This window comes from Pogoniulus pusillus, chromosome 26 (assembly GCF_015220805.1).
Source record: "Pogoniulus pusillus isolate bPogPus1 chromosome 26, bPogPus1.pri, whole genome shotgun sequence".
NCBI lineage: Eukaryota > Metazoa > Chordata > Aves > Piciformes > Lybiidae > Pogoniulus > Pogoniulus pusillus.
In genome coordinates, this window is record NC_087289.1 from 750,330 (window position 1) to 771,049 (window position 20,720).

The window sequence follows — 20,720 nt, forward strand, 5'->3', positions numbered from 1 at the left end:
CATCCCTGAGCACACATCAGCACCACGGGCATCCCTGGGCACCCCTGCACACACATCAGCACCCCTGAGCTCCCCTGCACCAGCCTCTGCCTGCACACACACACACATCAGCACCACGGGCACCCCTGGGCACACACACTCACGGGCACAACCTGCACCAGGCTCTGCCTGCACACACTCATGGGCACCTCAGAACAACAGGGCCACTAAATCTTTCTGGTTGGAAGAGACCTTTAAGGTCAAGTCCAAGCACTGCTGGCAAGAACTAAGGAGCAGCTCCCCAGGCAAGGTCTTTTGCTCCACCCAGAACCCTGCAGGGTTGGCAGCTCACCCCAGTGCCCCATCGAAGTACACTGCTCTCTCCTCCACCAGGTCTATGACTCCTTGGAAGTTGCTCTCCAGCCCGATTGGAATCTGAACAAAAGCTGCATTGTGCTTCAGCTTGGACCTGTGAGTGAGAAAGCACAACTCAGCTGGGGCAAGCAGCTCCCCTCTGCCCAGGGGCTCTGAGCAGCAGCCCCCTCCTGCACAGAATCACTCTCCTCTGCTGTGGACCAAGCCAAAAGCCCACCAGGGCTGCTGCTCAGCCACCAGGGCTGCTGCTCAGCTACCAGGGCTGCTGCACAGCTACCAGGGCTGCTGCACTGCCACCAATGCTGCTGCTCAGCCACCAGGGCTGCCACCTCCCTGCTGACACCTCCTGAGGTGTAAGGTTCCACCAAGAGAAGAGATGTCAACCTCCCAACTCTTCAGCACTGCAGCCTGGGCTGACACCAGTGTTTGGCTGTCCCAAGGAACTGCAGCTCAGATGAAGATTAAACCTCAAAAGGAGTTCCACAGCAGGTTCCAGCCCAACACAAGGGGGAACTTCTTTCCTGTAAGGGTCCCAGAGCCCTGGCACAGGCTGCCCAGAGAAGCTGTGGAGTCTCCTTCCCTGAAGCCTGTCCAGGCCTGTCTGGATGTGTTCCTGTGTGCCCTGAGCTAGATTGTGTGGTCCTGCTCTGGCAGAGGTTGGACTGGAAGAGCTCTTTGGGTCCCTTCCACCCCCTGACATCCTGTGAAGTGTTAGACTCCAAACCCACAGCTACAGACCCCCCAGGAGAAGCCTCCTCAGTAGCTTTCCCATTAACCTGCTCTGGGAGCAGTGGAGAATTGCATCCCCAAGTGCTGTATACCTGAGCTGCTGCACTGCCCTGGCTGGGCTGGAGCCCTGCCTGTCCAGCTTGTTGATGAAGGTGAGGAAGGGCACGTTGTAACGTGTCATCTGCCTGTTGACAGTGATTGTCTGGCACTGGACCCCTCCCACAGCACACAGCACCAGGACAGCTCCATCCAGGACCCTCAGCGATCGCTCCACTTCGATGGTGAAGTCCACATGGCCTGAGGAACAACCAAGACCCTCCCATGAGGCAGAGTCAAGCAGGCTGGAAACGACCTCTGAGATCTGAGCTTTGAGGTCCCTTCCAAACTAAGCCATTCTCTGATTCTAAGAGCAGGCTGAGGGGAGCCAGGTGGGGCTGGTCTCTTCTCCCAGCTAACAAGAGGGGGGGAGGTTTAGGTTGGACATCCCCAAAATTAACTATCAAGGTCTGGAACAGGCTGCTCAGGGCAGTGGCTGAATGGAAGGGATTCAGAAGCTGTGGGGATGTGCTGCTGGAGGCCATGGGTTAGTGGTGCCCTGACAGTGCCTGGACACAATCACAGAATCAGTCAGGGCTGGAAGGGACCACAAGGATCAGCCAGCTCCAACTCCAACCCCCTGCCATGCCCAGGGGCACCTCACACCAGAGCAGGCTGCCCACAGCCTCAGCCAGCCTGGCCTGAAACACCTCCAGGGATCAGGCTTCCACCACCTCCCTGGGCAGCCCCTGCCAGGCTCTCACCACCCTCATGCTGAACAACTTCTTCCTAACCTCCAGGCTGACTCTCCCCATTTCCAGCTTTGTTCCATTCCCCCCAGTCCTGGCACTGCCTCACAGCCTCACAAGTCCCTCCCCAGCTTTCTTGTAGCCCCTTTAAGATCCTGCAAGGCCACAATAAGGTCCCCTGGGAGCCTTCTCCTCTCCAGGCTGCACAGCCCCAACTGCCTCAGTCTCTCCTCCCAGCAGAGCAGCTCCAGCCCTCTGCTCATGAACTCCAAGGTCTGTTCCAATCTAAGCGACCCTAGGAGCCCACCAAAGTCAGAGCCATGCCCTTTTTGTGCCCAGGCTGGAGCAGGCAGCTCCCCATGCCCAGGGCTGCCCTCACCTGGGGTGTCTATGATGTTGATGTTGGTGTCCTTCCACATGGTGTAGGTGGCAGCAGACTGAATGGTGATTCCTCGCTGGCGCTCCAGCTCCATGGAGTCCATCACAGCTCCAACCCCGTCCTTCCCTTTCACCTTGGGACAAAAGCCACAGCACAGGAGCTCAGGAAGGCCTGGGCAGGCGGGGGAGGGTGCTTGGGAAGCTGAGCATCGCACAGGGAAGAGAAGCAAGCCAGGCCCAGGCTGCCCAGGGCAGTGCTGCAGTCCCACGCCAGCAGGGCTGAGGGCCATGGGTCAGCGGGCACCTGGCAGTGCTGGGGCAAGGTCTGGGCTTGCTGACCTTGAAGGTCTCTTCCTACCAAAATGGTTCCAGCACTTTACAGTGTGGGTTTTTCCCTGCAGCCTCAGCTGTGTTCTGCTCTGCTGAGGATCACTCCTGAAAGAGGGCCCTGCAGTGTGGCTTGCACAGGGGCACCTCCTGAAGCTGCCAAGGACAGCCCTGAGAGCCCTGCTCAGAGCCACAGAATGGCCTCAGCTGGAGTGCCCCTTCAGGCCCACCCAGCTCCAGCCCCTGCCATGGGCAGGGACACCTCCCACCAGCCCAGCTGGCTCCAGGCCTCATCCAGCTGGTTATCAACACCACCAGGGACAAAGTGTCCACAGCTGCTCTGGACAGCCCATTCCAGTGTCTCACTACCCTCACAGTAAAGAGCTTCTTCCTAATGCCTACTCTAAACCTGCCCTGCTCTGCTTTCACACCACTGCCCCTGGCCTGCCAACACAGCCCCTTACACACTGCCCCTTGCCAGCTTCCCTGCAGCCCCTTCAGCCCCCTTACTGCAAACCTGCTCTAAGGGCCCCCAGGCACCTTCCCTGACCAGCTCCAACACAGCCTGTCACACACACAGCACAGCCTGTCACACACACACAGCACAGCCTGTCACACACACATAGCACAGCCTGTCACACACACACACAGCACAGCCTGTCACACACACAGCACAGCCTGTCACACACACAGCACAGCCTGTCACACACACACAGCACAGCCTGTCACACACACACAGCACAGCCTGTCACACACACACACAGCACAGCCTGTCACACACACATAGCACAGCCTGTCACACACACATAGCACAGCCTGTCACACACACACAGCACAGCCTGTCACACACACACACAGCACAGCCTGTCACACACACACAGCACAGCCTGTCACACACACACACAGCACAGCCTGTCACACACACAGCACAGCCTGTCACACACACACACAGCACAGCCTGTCACACACACAGCACAGCCTGTCACACACACAGCACAGCCTGTCACACACATAGCACAGCCTGTCACACACACACAGCACAGCCTGTCACACACACACACAGCACAGCCTGTCACACACACATAGCACAGCCTGTCACACACACAGCACAGCCTGTCACACACACACACAGCACAGCCTGTCACACACACAGCACAGCCTGTCACACACACAGCACAGCCTGTCACACACACAGCACAGCCTGTCACACACACACAGCACAGCCTGTCACACACACACAGCACAGCCTGTCACACACACAGCACAGCCTGTCACACACACAGCACAGCCTGTCACACACACAGCACAGCCTGTCACACACACATAGCACAGCCTGTCACACACACACAGCACAGCCTGTCACACACACAGCACAGCCTGTCACACACACAGCACAGCCTGTCACACACACACACAGCACAGCCTGTCACACACACACAGCACAGCCTGTCACACACACACACAGCACAGCCTGTCACACACACATAGCACAGCCTGTCACACACACAGCACAGCCTGTCACACACACACACAGCACAGCCTGTCACACACACAGCACAGCCTGTCACACACACACAGCACAGCCTGTCACACACACACAGCACAGCCTGTCACACACACAGCACAGCCTGTCACACACACAGCACAGCCTGTCACACACACACACAGCACAGCCTGTCACACACACACAGCACAGCCTGTCACACACACACACAGCACAGCCTGTCACACACACATAGCACAGCCTGTCACACACACAGCACAGCCTGTCACACACACAGCACAGCCTGTCACAAACACAGCACAGCCTGTCACACACACATAGCACAGCCTGTCACACACACAGCACAGCCTGTCACACACACACAGCACAGCCTGTCACACACACACAGCACAGCCTGTCACACACACACACAGCACAGCCTGTCACACACACACAGCACAGCCTGTCACACACACACACAGCACAGCCTGTCACACACACACAGCACAGCCTGTCACACACACACACAGCACAGCCTGTCACACACACAGCACAGCCTGTCACACACACACAGCACAGCCTGTCACACACACAGCACAGCCTGTCACACACACAGCACAGCCTGTCACACACACAGCACAGCCTGTCACACACACATAGCACAGCCTGTCACACACACACAGCACAGCCTGTCACACACACAGCACAGCCTGTCACACACACAGCACAGCCTGTCACACACACACACAGCACAGCCTGTCACACACACACAGCACAGCCTGTCACACACACACACAGCACAGCCTGTCACACACACATAGCACAGCCTGTCACACACACAGCACAGCCTGTCACACACACAGCACAGCCTGTCACAAACACAGCACAGCCTGTCACACACACATAGCACAGCCTGTCACACACACATAGCACAGCCTGTCACACACACAGCACAGCCTGTCACACACACATAGCACAGCCTGTCACACACACATAGCACAGCCTGTCACACACACAGCACAGCCTGTCACACACACAGCACAGCCTGTCACACACACAGCACAGCCTGTCACACACACACAGCACAGCCTGTCACACACACACAGCACAGCCTGTCACACACACACAGCACAGCCTGTCACACACACAGCACAGCCTGTCACACACACACATAGCACAGCCTGTCACACACACACACAGCACAGCCTGTCACACACACATAGCACAGCCTGTCACACACACAGCACAGCCTGTCACACACACACAGCACAGCCTGTCACACACACACAGCACAGCCTGTCACACACATAGCACAGCCTGTCACACACACACACAGCACAGCCTGTCACACACACAGCACAGCCTGTCACACACACACAGCACAGCCTGTCACACACACAGCACAGCCTGTCACACACACACAGCACAGCCTGTCACACACACACAGCACAGCCTGTCACACACACATAGCACAGCCTGTCACACACACATAGCACAGCCTGTCACACACACATAGCACAGCCTGTCACACACACACAGCACAGCCTGTCACACACACAGCACAGCCTGTCACACACACACAGCACAGCCTGTCACACACACAGCACAGCCTGTCACACACACAGCACAGCCTGTCACACACACAGCACAGCCTGTCACACACACATAGCACAGCCTGTCACACACACACAGCACAGCCTGTCACACACACACAGCACAGCCTGTCACACACACATAGCACAGCCTGTCACACACACACAGCACAGCCTGTCACACACACAGCACAGCCTGTCACACACATAGCACAGCCTGTCACACACACAGCACAGCCTGTCACACACACACAGCACAGCCTGTCACACACACAGCACAGCCTGTCACACACACACAGCACAGCCTGTCACACACACAGCACAGCCTGTCACACACACATAGCACAGCCTGTCACACACACAGCACAGCCTCTCACACACACACAGCACAGCCTGTCACACACACAGCACAGCCTGTCACACACACACAGCACAGCCTGTCACACACACACATAGCACAGCCTGTCACACACACAGCACAGCCTGTCACACACACAGCACAGCCTGTCACACACACATAGCACAGCCTGTCACACACACACAGCACAGCCTGTCACACACACATAGCACAGCCTGTCACACACACACATAGCACAGCCTGTCACACACACACAGCACAGCCTGTCACACACATAGCACAGCCTGTCACACACACACAGCACAGCCTGTCACACACACAGCACAGCCTGTCACACACACACAGCACAGCCTGTCACACACACACAGCACAGCCTGTCACACACACATAGCACAGCCTGTCACACACACACAGCACAGCCTGTCACACACACAGCACAGCCTGTCACACACACAGCACAGCCTGTCACACACACACAGCACAGCCTGTCACACACACACAGCACAGCCTGTCACACACACACAGCACAGCCTGTCACACACACACAGCACAGCCTGTCACACACACACAGCACAGCCTGTCACACACACAGCACAGCCTGTCACACACACACAGCACAGCCTGTCACACACACAGCACAGCCTGTCACACACACAGCACAGCCTGTCACACACATAGCACAGCCTGTCACACACACACATAGCACAGCCTGTCACACACACACAGCACAGCCTGTCACACACACAGCACAGCCTGTCACACACACAGCACAGCCTGTCACACACACACAGCACAGCCTGTCACACACACACAGCACAGCCTGTCACACACACACATAGCACAGCCTGTCACACACACAGCACAGCCTGTCACACACACACAGCACAGCCTGTCACACACACACAGCACAGCCTGTCACACACATAGCACAGCCTGTCACACACACACAGCACAGCCTGTCACACACATAGCACAGCCTGTCACACACACACAGCACAGCCTGTCACACACACAGCACAGCCTGTCACACACACACAGCACAGCCTGTCACACACACACAGCACAGCCTGTCACACACACAGCACAGCCTGTCACACACACAGCACAGCCTGTCACACACACACAGCACAGCCTGTCACACACACAGCACAGCCTGTCACACACACACAGCACAGCCTGTCACACACACACAGCACAGCCTGTCACACACACAGCACAGCCTGTCACACACACAGCACAGCCTGTCACACACACACAGCACAGCCTGTCACACACACAGCACAGCCTGTCACACACACACAGCACAGCCTGTCACACACACACAGCACAGCCTGTCACACACACATAGCACAGCCTGTCACACACATAGCACAGCCTGTCACACACACAGCACAGCCTGTCACACACACAGCACAGCCTGTCACACACACACAGCACAGCCTGTCACACACACACAGCACAGCCTGTCACACACACATAGCACAGCCTGTCACACACATAGCACAGCCTGTCACACACACAGCACAGCCTGTCACACACATAGCACAGCCTGTCACACACACAGCACAGCCTGTCACACACACACAGCACAGCCTGTCACACACACACAGCACAGCCTGTCACACACATAGCACAGCCTGTCACACACATAGCACAGCCTGTCACACACACATAGCACAGCCTCTCACACACATAGCACAGCCTGTCACACACACACAGCACAGCCTGTCACACACACATAGCACAGCCTGTCACACACACACAGCACAGCCTGTCACACACACATAGCACAGCCTGTCACACACACAGCACAGCCTGTCACACACACACAGCACAGCCTGTCACACACACAGCACAGCCTCTCACACACATAGCACAGCCTGTCACACACACACATAGCACAGCCTGTCACACACACACAGCACAGCCTGTCACACACACACATAGCACAGCCTCTCACACACATAGCACAGCCTCTCACACACACATAGCACAGCCTGTCACACACACAGCACAGCCTGTCACACACACACAGCACAGCCTGTCACACACACAGCACAGCCTCTCACACACATAGCACAGCCTGTCACACACACACATAGCACAGCCTGTCACACACACAGCACAGCCTGTCACACACACACAGCACAGCCTGTCACACACACACAGCACAGCCTGTCACACACACACAGCACAGCCTGTCACACACACACAGCACAGCCTGTCACACACACATAGCACAGCCTGTCACACACACATAGCACAGCCTGTCACACACACACAGCACAGCCTGTCACACACACACATAGCACAGCCTCTCACACACATAGCACAGCCTGTCACACACACATAGCACAGCCTGTCACACACACAGCACAGCCTGTCACACACACACAGCACAGCCTGTCACACACACACATAGCACAGCCTGTCACACACACATAGCACAGCCTGTCACACACACACAGCACAGCCTGTCACACACACAGCACAGCCTGTCACACACACAGCACAGCCTGTCACACACACACACAGCACAGCCTGTCACACACACACAGCACAGCCTGTCACACACATAGCACAGCCTGTCACACACACACATAGCACAGCCTGTCACACACACATAGCACAGCCTGTCACACACACAGCACAGCCTGTCACACACATAGCACAGCCTGTCACACACACAGCACAGCCTGTCACACACACAGCACAGCCTGTCACACACACAGCACAGCCTGTCACACACACACAGCACAGCCTGTCACACACACACAGCACAGCCTGTCACACACACAGCACAGCCTCTCACACACATAGCACAGCCTCTCACACACACATAGCACAGCCTGTCACACACACAGCACAGCCTGTCACACACACATAGCACAGCCTGTCACACACACATAGCACAGCCTCTCACACACATAGCACAGCCTCTCACACACATAGCACAGCCTCTCACACACACATAGCACAGCCTCTCACACACACATAGCACAGCCTCTCACACACATAGCACAGCCTCTCACACACACATAGCACAGCCTCTCACACACATAGCACAGCCTCTCACACACACAGCACAGCCTCTCACACACATAGCACAGCCTCTCACACACACATAGCACAGCCTCTCACACACATAGCACAGCCTGTCACACACACAGCACAGCCTGTCACACACACAGCACAGCCTCTCACACACACATAGCACAGCCTGTCACACACATAGCACAGCCTCTCACACACACAGCACAGCCTGTCACACACATAGCACAGCCTCTCACACACACAGCACAGCCTGTCACACACATAGCACAGCCTGTCACACACATAGCACAGCCTGTCACACACATAGCACAGCCTGTCACACACACATAGCACAGCCTGTCACACACACACAGCACAGCCTGTCACACACACATAGCACAGCCTGTCACACACACATAGCACAGCCTGTCACACACATAGCACAGCCTGTCACACACACACAGCACAGCCTGTCACACACACAGCACAGCCTGTCACACACACACAGCACAGCCTGTCACACACACACAGCACAGCCTGTCACACACACATAGCACAGCCTGTCACACACACACACAGCACAGCCTGTCACACACACACAGCACAGCCTGTCACACACACAGCACAGCCTGTCACACACACACAGCACAGCCTGTCACACACACACAGCACAGCCTGTCACACACACACAGCACAGCCTGTCACACACACAGCACAGCCTGTCACACACACACAGCACAGCCTGTCACACACACAGCACAGCCTGTCACACACACAGCACAGCCTGTCACACACATAGCACAGCCTGTCACACACACACATAGCACAGCCTGTCACACACACACAGCACAGCCTGTCACACACACAGCACAGCCTGTCACACACACAGCACAGCCTGTCACACACACACAGCACAGCCTGTCACACACACACAGCACAGCCTGTCACACACACACATAGCACAGCCTGTCACACACACAGCACAGCCTGTCACACACACACAGCACAGCCTGTCACACACACACAGCACAGCCTGTCACACACATAGCACAGCCTGTCACACACACACAGCACAGCCTGTCACACACATAGCACAGCCTGTCACACACACACAGCACAGCCTGTCACACACACAGCACAGCCTGTCACACACACAGCACAGCCTGTCACACACACACAGCACAGCCTGTCACACACACAGCACAGCCTGTCACACACACATAGCACAGCCTGTCACACACACACAGCACAGCCTGTCACACACACAGCACAGCCTGTCACACACACACAGCACAGCCTGTCACACACACAGCACAGCCTGTCACACACACAGCACAGCCTGTCACACACACACAGCACAGCCTGTCACACACACAGCACAGCCTGTCACACACACACAGCACAGCCTGTCACACACACACAGCACAGCCTGTCACACACACATAGCACAGCCTGTCACACACATAGCACAGCCTGTCACACACACAGCACAGCCTGTCACACACACAGCACAGCCTGTCACACACACACAGCACAGCCTGTCACACACACACAGCACAGCCTGTCACACACACATAGCACAGCCTGTCACACACATAGCACAGCCTGTCACACACACAGCACAGCCTGTCACACACACACAGCACAGCCTGTCACACACACAGCACAGCCTGTCACACACATAGCACAGCCTGTCACACACATAGCACAGCCTGTCACACACACAGCACAGCCTGTCACACACACAGCACAGCCTGTCACACACACAGCACAGCCTGTCACACACATAGCACAGCCTGTCACACACACAGCACAGCCTGTCACACACACATAGCACAGCCTGTCACACACACACAGCACAGCCTGTCACACACACAGCACAGCCTGTCACACACATAGCACAGCCTGTCACACACACAGCACAGCCTGTCACACACACACAGCACAGCCTGTCACACACACACAGCACAGCCTGTCACACACATAGCACAGCCTGTCACACACATAGCACAGCCTGTCACACACACATAGCACAGCCTCTCACACACATAGCACAGCCTGTCACACACACACAGCACAGCCTGTCACACACACATAGCACAGCCTGTCACACACACACAGCACAGCCTGTCACACACACATAGCACAGCCTGTCACACACACAGCACAGCCTCTCACACACACAGCACAGCCTGTCACACACACACAGCACAGCCTGTCACACACACAGCACAGCCTGTCACACACACACAGCACAGCCTGTCACACACACAGCACAGCCTCTCACACACACAGCACAGCCTGTCACACACACAGCACAGCCTGTCACACACACATAGCACAGCCTGTCACACACACATAGCACAGCCTGTCACACACACACAGCACAGCCTGTCACACACACACATAGCACAGCCTCTCACACACATAGCACAGCCTCTCACACACACATAGCACAGCCTGTCACACACACAGCACAGCCTGTCACACACACACAGCACAGCCTGTCACACACACAGCACAGCCTCTCACACACATAGCACAGCCTGTCACACACACACATAGCACAGCCTGTCACACACACAGCACAGCCTGTCACACACACACAGCACAGCCTGTCACACACACACAGCACAGCCTGTCACACACACATAGCACAGCCTGTCACACACACATAGCACAGCCTGTCACACACACACAGCACAGCCTGTCACACACACACATAGCACAGCCTCTCACACACATAGCACAGCCTGTCACACACACATAGCACAGCCTGTCACACACACAGCACAGCCTGTCACACACACACAGCACAGCCTGTCACACACACACATAGCACAGCCTGTCACACACACATAGCACAGCCTGTCACACACACACAGCACAGCCTGTCACACACACAGCACAGCCTGTCACACACATAGCACAGCCTGTCACACACACACACAGCACAGCCTGTCACACACACACAGCACAGCCTGTCACACACATAGCACAGCCTGTCACACACACACATAGCACAGCCTGTCACACACACATAGCACAGCCTGTCACACACACAGCACAGCCTGTCACACACACAGCACAGCCTGTCACACACATAGCACAGCCTGTCACACACACAGCACAGCCTGTCACACACACAGCACAGCCTGTCACACACACACAGCACAGCCTGTCACACACACACAGCACAGCCTGTCACACACACAGCACAGCCTCTCACACACATAGCACAGCCTCTCACACACACATAGCACAGCCTGTCACACACACAGCACAGCCTGTCACACACACATAGCACAGCCTGTCACACACACAGCACAGCCTGTCACACACACAGCACAGCCTGTCACACACACATAGCACAGCCTCTCACACACATAGCACAGCCTCTCACACACATAGCACAGCCTCTCACACACACATAGCACAGCCTCTCACACACATAGCACAGCCTCTCACACACACATAGCACAGCCTCTCACACACATAGCACAGCCTCTCACACACACAGCACAGCCTCTCACACACATAGCACAGCCTCTCACACACACATAGCACAGCCTCTCACACACATAGCACAGCCTGTCACACACACAGCACAGCCTCTCACACACACATAGCACAGCCTGTCACACACATAGCACAGCCTCTCACACACACAGCACAGCCTGTCACACACATAGCACAGCCTGTCACACACACAGCACAGCCTGTCACACACACAGCACAGCCTGTCACACACACAGCACAGCCTGTCACACACATAGCACAGCCTGTCACACACACATAGCACAGCCTGTCACACACACACAGCACAGCCTGTCACACACACATAGCACAGCCTGTCACACACACATAGCACAGCCTGTCACACACACACAGCACAGCCTGTCACACACACAGCACAGCCTGTCACACACACATAGCACAGCCTGTCACACACACACAGCACAGCCTGTCACACACACACATAGCACAGCCTGTCACACACACAGCACAGCCTGTCACACACATAGCACAGCCTGTCACACACACACAGCACAGCCTGTCACACACACATAGCACAGCCTGTCACACACACATAGCACAGCCTGTCACACACACACATAGCACAGCCTGTCACACACACACATAGCACAGCCTGTCACACACACAGCACAGCCTGTCACACACATAGCACAGCCTGTCACACACACACAGCACAGCCTGTCACACACACATAGCACAGCCTGTCACACACACATAGCACAGCCTGTCACACACACAGCACAGCCTGTCACACACACACAGCACAGCCTGTCACACACACACAGCACAGCCTGTCACACACACAGCACAGCCTGTCACACACATAGCACAGCCTGTCACACACACAGCACAGCCTGTCACACACATAGCACAGCCTGTCACACACATAGCACAGCCTGTCACACACACAGCACAGCCTGTCACACACATAGCACAGCCTGTCACACACACAGCACAGCCTGTCACACACACACAGCACAGCCTGTCACACACACACAGCACAGCCTGTCACACACATAGCACAGCCTGTCACACACACAGCACAGCCTCTCACACACACATAGCACAGCCTGTCACACACATAGCACAGCCTGTCACACACATAGCACAGCCTGTCACACACACAGCACAGCCTCTCACACACACATAGCGCAGCCTGTCACACACATAGCACAGCCTGTCACACACACACAGCACAGCCTGTCACACACACATAGCACTGCCTGTCACACACACATAGCACAGCCTGTCACACACACACAGCACAGCCTGTCACACACACAGCACAGCCTGTCACACACATAGCACAGCCTGTCACACACACACACAGCACAGCCTGTCACACACACACAGCACAGCCTGTCACACACATAGCACAGCCTGTCACACACACACATAGCACAGCCTGTCACACACACATAGCACAGCCTGTCACACACACATAGCACAGCCTGTCACACACACATAGCACAGCCTGTCACACACACATAGCACAGCCTGTCACACACACACAGCACAGCCTGTCACACACACAGCACAGCCTGTCACACACATAGCACAGCTTGTCACACACACAGCACAGCCTGTCACACACACAGCACAGCCTGTCACACACACACAGCACAGCCTGTCACACACACACAGCACAGCCTGTCACACACACACAGCACAGCCTGTCACACACACACAGCACAGCCTGTCACACACACACAGCACAGCCTGTCACACACACACAGCACAGCCTGTCACACACACACAGCACAGCCTCTCACACACATAGCACAGCCTGTCACACACACAGCACAGCCTCTCACACACATAGCACAGCCTGTCACACACACAGCACAGCCTGTCACACACACAGCACAGCCTCTCACACACATAGCACAGCCTCTCACACACACATAGCACAGCCTCTCACACACATAGCACAGCCTCTCACACACACAGCACAGCCTGTCACACACACATAGCACAGCCTCTCACACACACACAGCACAGCCTCTCACACACACACAGCACAGCCTCTCACACACATAGCACAGCCTCTCACACACACATAGCACAGCCTGTCACACACATAGCACAGCCTCTCACACACACAGCACAGCCTGTCACACACACAGCACAGCCTGTCACACACATAGCACAGCCTGTCACACACACATAGCACAGCCTGTCACACACACATAGCACAGCCTGTCACACACACAGCACAGCCTGTCACACACACAGCACAGCCTGTCACACACACACAGCACAGCCTGTCACACACATAGCACAGCCTGTCACACACACAGCACAGCCTGTCACACACACAGCACAGCCTGTCACACACACAGCACAGCCTGTCACACACATAGCACAGCCTGTCACACACACAGCACAGCCTGTCACACACATAGCACAGCCTGTCACACACATAGCACAGCCTGTCACACACACAGCACAGCCTGTCACACACAGAGCACAGCCTGTCACACACACAGCACAGCCTCTCACACACACATAGCACAGCCTGTCACACACACAGCACAGCCTGTCACACACATAGCACAGCCTGTCACACACACAGCACAGCCTGTCACACACACAGCACAGCCTGTCACACACACAGCACAGCCTGTCACACACACAGCACAGCCTGTCACACACACAGCACAGCCTGTCACACACACAGCACAGCCTGTCACACACATAGCACAGCCTGTCACACACATAGCACAGCCTGTCACACACATAGCACAGCCTGTCACACACACAGCACAGCCTGTCACACACACAGCACAGCCTCTCACACACACATAGCACAGCCTGTCACACACATAGCACAGCCTGTCACACACATAGCACAGCCTGTCACACACATAGCACAGCCTGTCACACACATAGCACAGCCTGTCACACACACAGCACAGCCTGTCACACACACAGCACAGCCTCTCACACACACATAGCACAGCCTGTCACACACATAGCACAGCCTGTCACACACATAGCACAGCCTGTCACACACATAGCACAGCCTGTCACACACACATAGCACAGCCTGTCACACACACACATAGCACAGCCTGTCACACACACATAGCACAGCCTGTCACACACACATAGCACAGCCTGTCACACACACAGCACAGCCTGTCACACACATAGCACAGCCTGTCACACACATAGCACAGCCTGTCACACACATAGCACAGCCTGTCACACACACACAGCACAGCCTGTCACACACACACATAGCACAGCCTGTCACACACACAGCACAGCCTGTCACACACATAGCACAGCCTGTCACACACACAGCACAGCCTGTCACACACACAGCACAGCCTGTCACACACACAGCACAGCCTGTCACACACATAGCACAGCCTGTCACACACAGGATGCGAGGGGCTGCATGGGACCCAAAGAGATCACACTTTGTGCTCCACAACCTCCCTGGGCAACCTGTGCCAGTCTCTCACCACCCACAACCTGTGCCAGTCTCTCACCACCCTCAATTCTTCCTCACATCCACTTTCAATCTCCCCTCTGCCATTCCAAACCCATTCCTCCTCCTCCTCTCATTCCCAGACCTTCTCAGTAGTCCCTCCCCAGCCCTCCTGCAGCCCCCTGCAGACCCTGCAAGGCCACTCCAAGCTCTCCTGGAAGCCTTCTCCTCTCCAGGCTGCACAGCCCCAACTCTCTCAGCCTGTGCTCAGAGCAGAGCTGCTGCAGCCCTCTCAGCATCTTGGTGGCCTCCTCTAGGCTGACTCCAACACTTCCATGTCCTGCTTGTGCTGGGGGCTCCAGAACTGCCCCCAGGACTGCAGGTGGGGTGTGAGGAGAGCAGAGCCAAGGGGCAGAATCCCCTCCCTTGCCCTGTGCCCACACTGCTCTTGCTGCCAGCCCTTTTCCAACCCCAGCCCACTCGAGGAGCCCAGGCAGAGCAGCCGTGGGGCCCTGTGGGCAGCTGACCTCATGCATCTGTGCTATCCTGCCCGTGTAGAAGAGGATCCTCTCGGTCAGCGTCGTCTTGCCCGAGTCGATGTGCGCCGAGATGCCGATGTTGCGGATCCTCTCGTTGGGAAGGGCCGAGGCAGAGCACAGCCTGCAGCAGGGCAGCAGACGCTGGAAAGGGAGATGAGATGTCAGCAAGACTGCCTGGGTGAGGAGGCACTCGGGCACAGCCTGCCCAGGGAGGTTGTGGAGCACAGAAGCACCCAATGTGATCTTCGATCACATTGGGTGCTTCTGTGCTCCACAACCTCCCTGGAGGTGTTTCAGGGCCAGGCTCGGACGAGGCTTCCAGCAACCTGGGAGGTGTTCCCTGCCCATTGTTGAGGTCCCTTTAAACCCCAAACCAGGCTGCGAGCCTAAGGGACTGACCTCAGCCTGAAGATCGCAAACGCACCCAGGTCGGCAGAGCCCCTCGGGATCACCAAACCCGACTTAGACTGAACCTTAAGCCATGTCCCCAAGCACCACAGCCCAACGACCCCGAAACGCACCCAGGCTTGGGCGACTGCGCCAGGGAACGCAGCTGCCGGTGCCGCCCAGCAGCCTGCCCCCGGCCAGGCCCCTCCGGGTCGCATCCCTCAGCTCCGCGACACACTCCCGGAAAGCAGGCGGAGCCCCTGCGGGCTGCGTCCCGCGTTTCGACCCCTATTTCCCCTCCTCTTCATCTGATCGAGGCTCGGAAGGGCTTTCCCGCAGCTGATGATGCTCTGCTGCCGGCCGGCTCCGTCCTCTCCCTGCCGCCATCACCTTCTCCTCCCTCCCAACGCCTTGGGAACAAGAGGGAAGCCAACGCGGCCCCAGGTCAGCTCGGCCCCGAGGGGCTGCCCCAGGAGGCTGTGCCCGGCCCGGGGTTAGCGAGTCCCGGAGCGGGCTCGGCCCCGAGAGGCTGCGGCTCCGCTCCCCGCTCCCCGCTCCCCGCTCCCCGCCGCTGCCGCACCTGTGTGTGCCTGCGCCGCAGCCGCAGGAGGGTCGGGGCCAGGCCGGCCCGCGGCAGCCGCAGCGCCCCCAGCATGGCTCCGTCCTGCCCGAGCCGGCGCAGCCCTTCCGGGGCACGGCGCATGCGGGCGGAGCGGGGCCGGGGCGGAGCGGGGCCGGGGCGGAGCGGGGCCGGGGCGGAGCGGGGCCGGGGCGGAGCGGGGCCGGGGCGGAGCGGGGCCGGGGCGGAGCGGGGCCGGGGCGGAGCGGGGCCGGGGCGGGCGCGGAGGGCACTGCGGGGCAGAGGGCAGAAGGCAGCGGCGGCCTCGGGGCGTGCGGGCGGCTGCGGCTGGCGAGGCCAGGGAGGGTCTCCGCCTCTGCTCTGCCCTGGGCAGGACACAGCTGCAGTGCTGGGGCCAGCTCTGGGCTCCCCAGCTCAGGAGGGACAGGGAAGTGCTGGAGAGAGCCCAGGGGAGGCTGCAAAGCTGCTGAGGGGCCTGGAGCAGCTCTGGGAGCAGCAGAGGCTGAGAGCCTGCACAAGAGCAGCCCCAGAGGGCAGCTGAGCAATGCTCAGCAACAGCTAAAGGCTGGGGGCAAGAGGCTGGGGCCAGGCTCTGCTCAGTGGTGCCCAGGGACAGCACAAGGGGCAGTGAGCACAAAGTAGAGCCCAGGAGGATAAAGTTGTTTGTTGTGAGGGTGGTGGAGGCCTGGAGCAGGCTGCCCAGAGAGGCTGTGGAGTGTCCTTGTGTGGAGAGCTTCCAGCCCCCCCAGGCTGTGTTCTGTGTGCCCTGTGCTGCTGCTCCTGCTCTGGCAGGGGGCTGGGACTGGCTGACCTTGGGAGGTCCTTTCCAAGCCCTGCCCCGCTGGGATTTATGTGCAGTTTGGAAGCAGCCCCAGATCAATACTGCACAAACCACTTTACGGTGTAGAACCAACCAAAAGAAGCCCCCGAAGGAATAAATACCTTTATTGAAGGTGTTTCTGTGCAGAACAATTTCCCTCTGCCATGCTGCATTAGCAGAGGTGAGGGGCAGCAGTTAGCCTCTTTCTACTCTCCTTTTAAACACAGCCTCCACCTGCTCCATCCCATGGAACTTTTCCCTGCATCCCATGCAGTTCTCCCATCAAGCACAGACAAAAACCTTCCAGTTGTCAGATGAAATTTCTTTCTTGCTGTTAAAGAGCAGGGTCCAGCCCCCCCTGCCAGAGCAGGAGCACCCAGAGCAGGTCACACAGGGACACAGAATCAGAGTATCACAGCATGGCAGGAGCTGGAAGGGACCTCCAAGGCTCATCCAGTCCAACCCCTGCCAGGGCAGCATCACCCAGAGCAGATCACACAGGAACACATCCAGGTAGAGTCTGAAAATCTCTAGAGAGGGAGACTCCACAGCCCCCCTGGGCAGCCTGTGCCAGGGCTCTGCACCCTCACAGGGAAAATTCCTCCCCATGCTGGGGCACAGCACAGCCAGGATATAAACTGCAGCAGCACAGGCTGGGAGGTGACTGCTGGAGAGCAGCCCCAGGGAGAGGCACCTGGCAGTGCTGGTGGAGAGCATCCCTGGCACAGCAACGTGCCCTGGGGCCAAGAGGCCAATGGGAGCCTGGGGGGCATTGAGCAGAGTGTGCCCAGCAGAGCCAGGGAGGGTCTCCTCCCCTCTGCTCTGCCCTGCTGAGACCTCATCTGGAGAGCTGCCTTCAGTTTGGGGCTCCCCAGGTGAAGAGGGACAGGAACTGCTGGAGAGGGTGCAAGGGAGGGCTGTGAGGATGAGGAGGGGACTGGAGCAGTGCCTGGTGAGGAGAGGCTGAGGGACCTGGGGCTGAGAGTCTGCAGAAGAGGAGACTGAGAAGGGATTGAATCAATGTCTCTGTCTGAGGGCTGGGGGTCAGGAGGGGGGGACAGGCTCTGCTCACTGCTCCCTGGCACAGGACAAGCAGCAGTGGATGGAAGCTGCAGCACAGGAGGCTCCAGCTCAGCACAAGGGGCAACTTCTTGCCTGGCAGGGTCTCAGAGCCTGGCACAGGCTGCCCAGAGAGGCTGTGGAGTCTCCTTCTGTGGAGCCTTTCCAGGCTTGTCTGGATGTGCTCCTGTGTGTCCTGAGCTAGACTGGATGGTCCTGCTCTGGCAGGGCTTGGACTGGATGAGCTCTTTGGGTCCCTTCCAACCCCTACATCCTGTGATCCTCTGAGAGCCTTATTATTGTACTGCCCTTTTCCCTTAGCACAAGAGCAAAGTGAGACAATCTCAGTCTGCTGTGCTCCCCCTCCAAAACCTACAACACATGGAGACCTCTCTGGCTGTTGACAGGAGGCTGAGAACCTCAGAGCTTCACCCAGCAGTAACTGAGCTCACCACGGAGGGGGATCAGGCGTTAGCTCTGCAGCCTGCACCCACTGGAAGAGGGCACAGCAGGAGGGCAGCACATCTCAAATGCTCTCCTGCACACAAGGCTCCTGCTAGCTTCCAGGTCAATGCTGGTGCACCCAGTTCCACTCCTGCTCCCTCGACCCACTTCCTCCCACCTGCTGCTGAATAACTAAGCTACAGCTCAGTCTCTGGGACTGTCACCAAAGAGTTACATCTGCTGGAGAAAAGCAGAAAAGAATGAAAACTAATTCCACAGTAACACAGCAAGGGAGAAACAGAGAGAAAATGAGACTGAAACTACCTCTGCCCAACACAGTGCTGAGGAGCTACAGTTTGCTACCACCACAACTACTCCCTCTGGCTTTCTGCCTGTGAAGGAGGTGAATCTGGGGGCTCTAAGCCAATTTACAGCCTGATCTGAAAGACAAGAGAGATATTATACATCTACTATGTGCCCATTTAGTGCCTACACTGCCTTTCTATTGCTCCTCACTTCACTGTGTCTCTATTGCTCCTCATTTTGCTGAGTTTAGATTGCTCATCTCACTGCTTTTCTATTCCTCTTAATTCACTGTGTCTATATTGCTCTTAACTTCACTGTATTTATATTGCTCTTAACTTCACTATATTTATATTGCTCTTAACTTCACTATATTTATATTGCTCTTAATTTCACTGTGTCTATATTGCTCTTAATTTCACTGTATTTATATTGCTCTTCATTTCACTCTGTCTATATTGCTCTTAATTTCACTGTATTTATACTGCTCTTAATTTCACTCTGTCTATATTGCTCTTCATTTCACTCTGTCTATATTGCTCTTCATTTCACTCTGTCTATATTGCTCTTAAT

General features: G+C 56.6%; 1 protein-coding gene across 1 annotated transcript in view; it reads right to left on the reverse strand.

Annotated features, from left to right (window-relative positions):
• The window catches only part of GFM1 (G elongation factor mitochondrial 1), a 38,986-nt gene extending 21,362 nt beyond the window's left edge, over positions 1 to 17,624 (reverse strand). The window contains exons 1-5 of the mRNA XM_064165537.1: positions 17,522 to 17,624; positions 16,543 to 16,695; positions 2,248 to 2,380; positions 1,176 to 1,380; positions 332 to 448 (exon numbers count right to left, since the gene is read on the reverse strand). Of these exons, the coding sequence (XP_064021607.1) occupies positions 332 to 448; positions 1,176 to 1,380; positions 2,248 to 2,380; positions 16,543 to 16,695; positions 17,522 to 17,596 (683 nt within the window). The 5' untranslated portion in view covers positions 17,597 to 17,624. The remainder of the gene's footprint in view (positions 1 to 331; positions 449 to 1,175; positions 1,381 to 2,247; positions 2,381 to 16,542; positions 16,696 to 17,521) is intronic.
• Between the last annotated feature and the right edge of the window lie 3,096 nt (positions 17,625 to 20,720).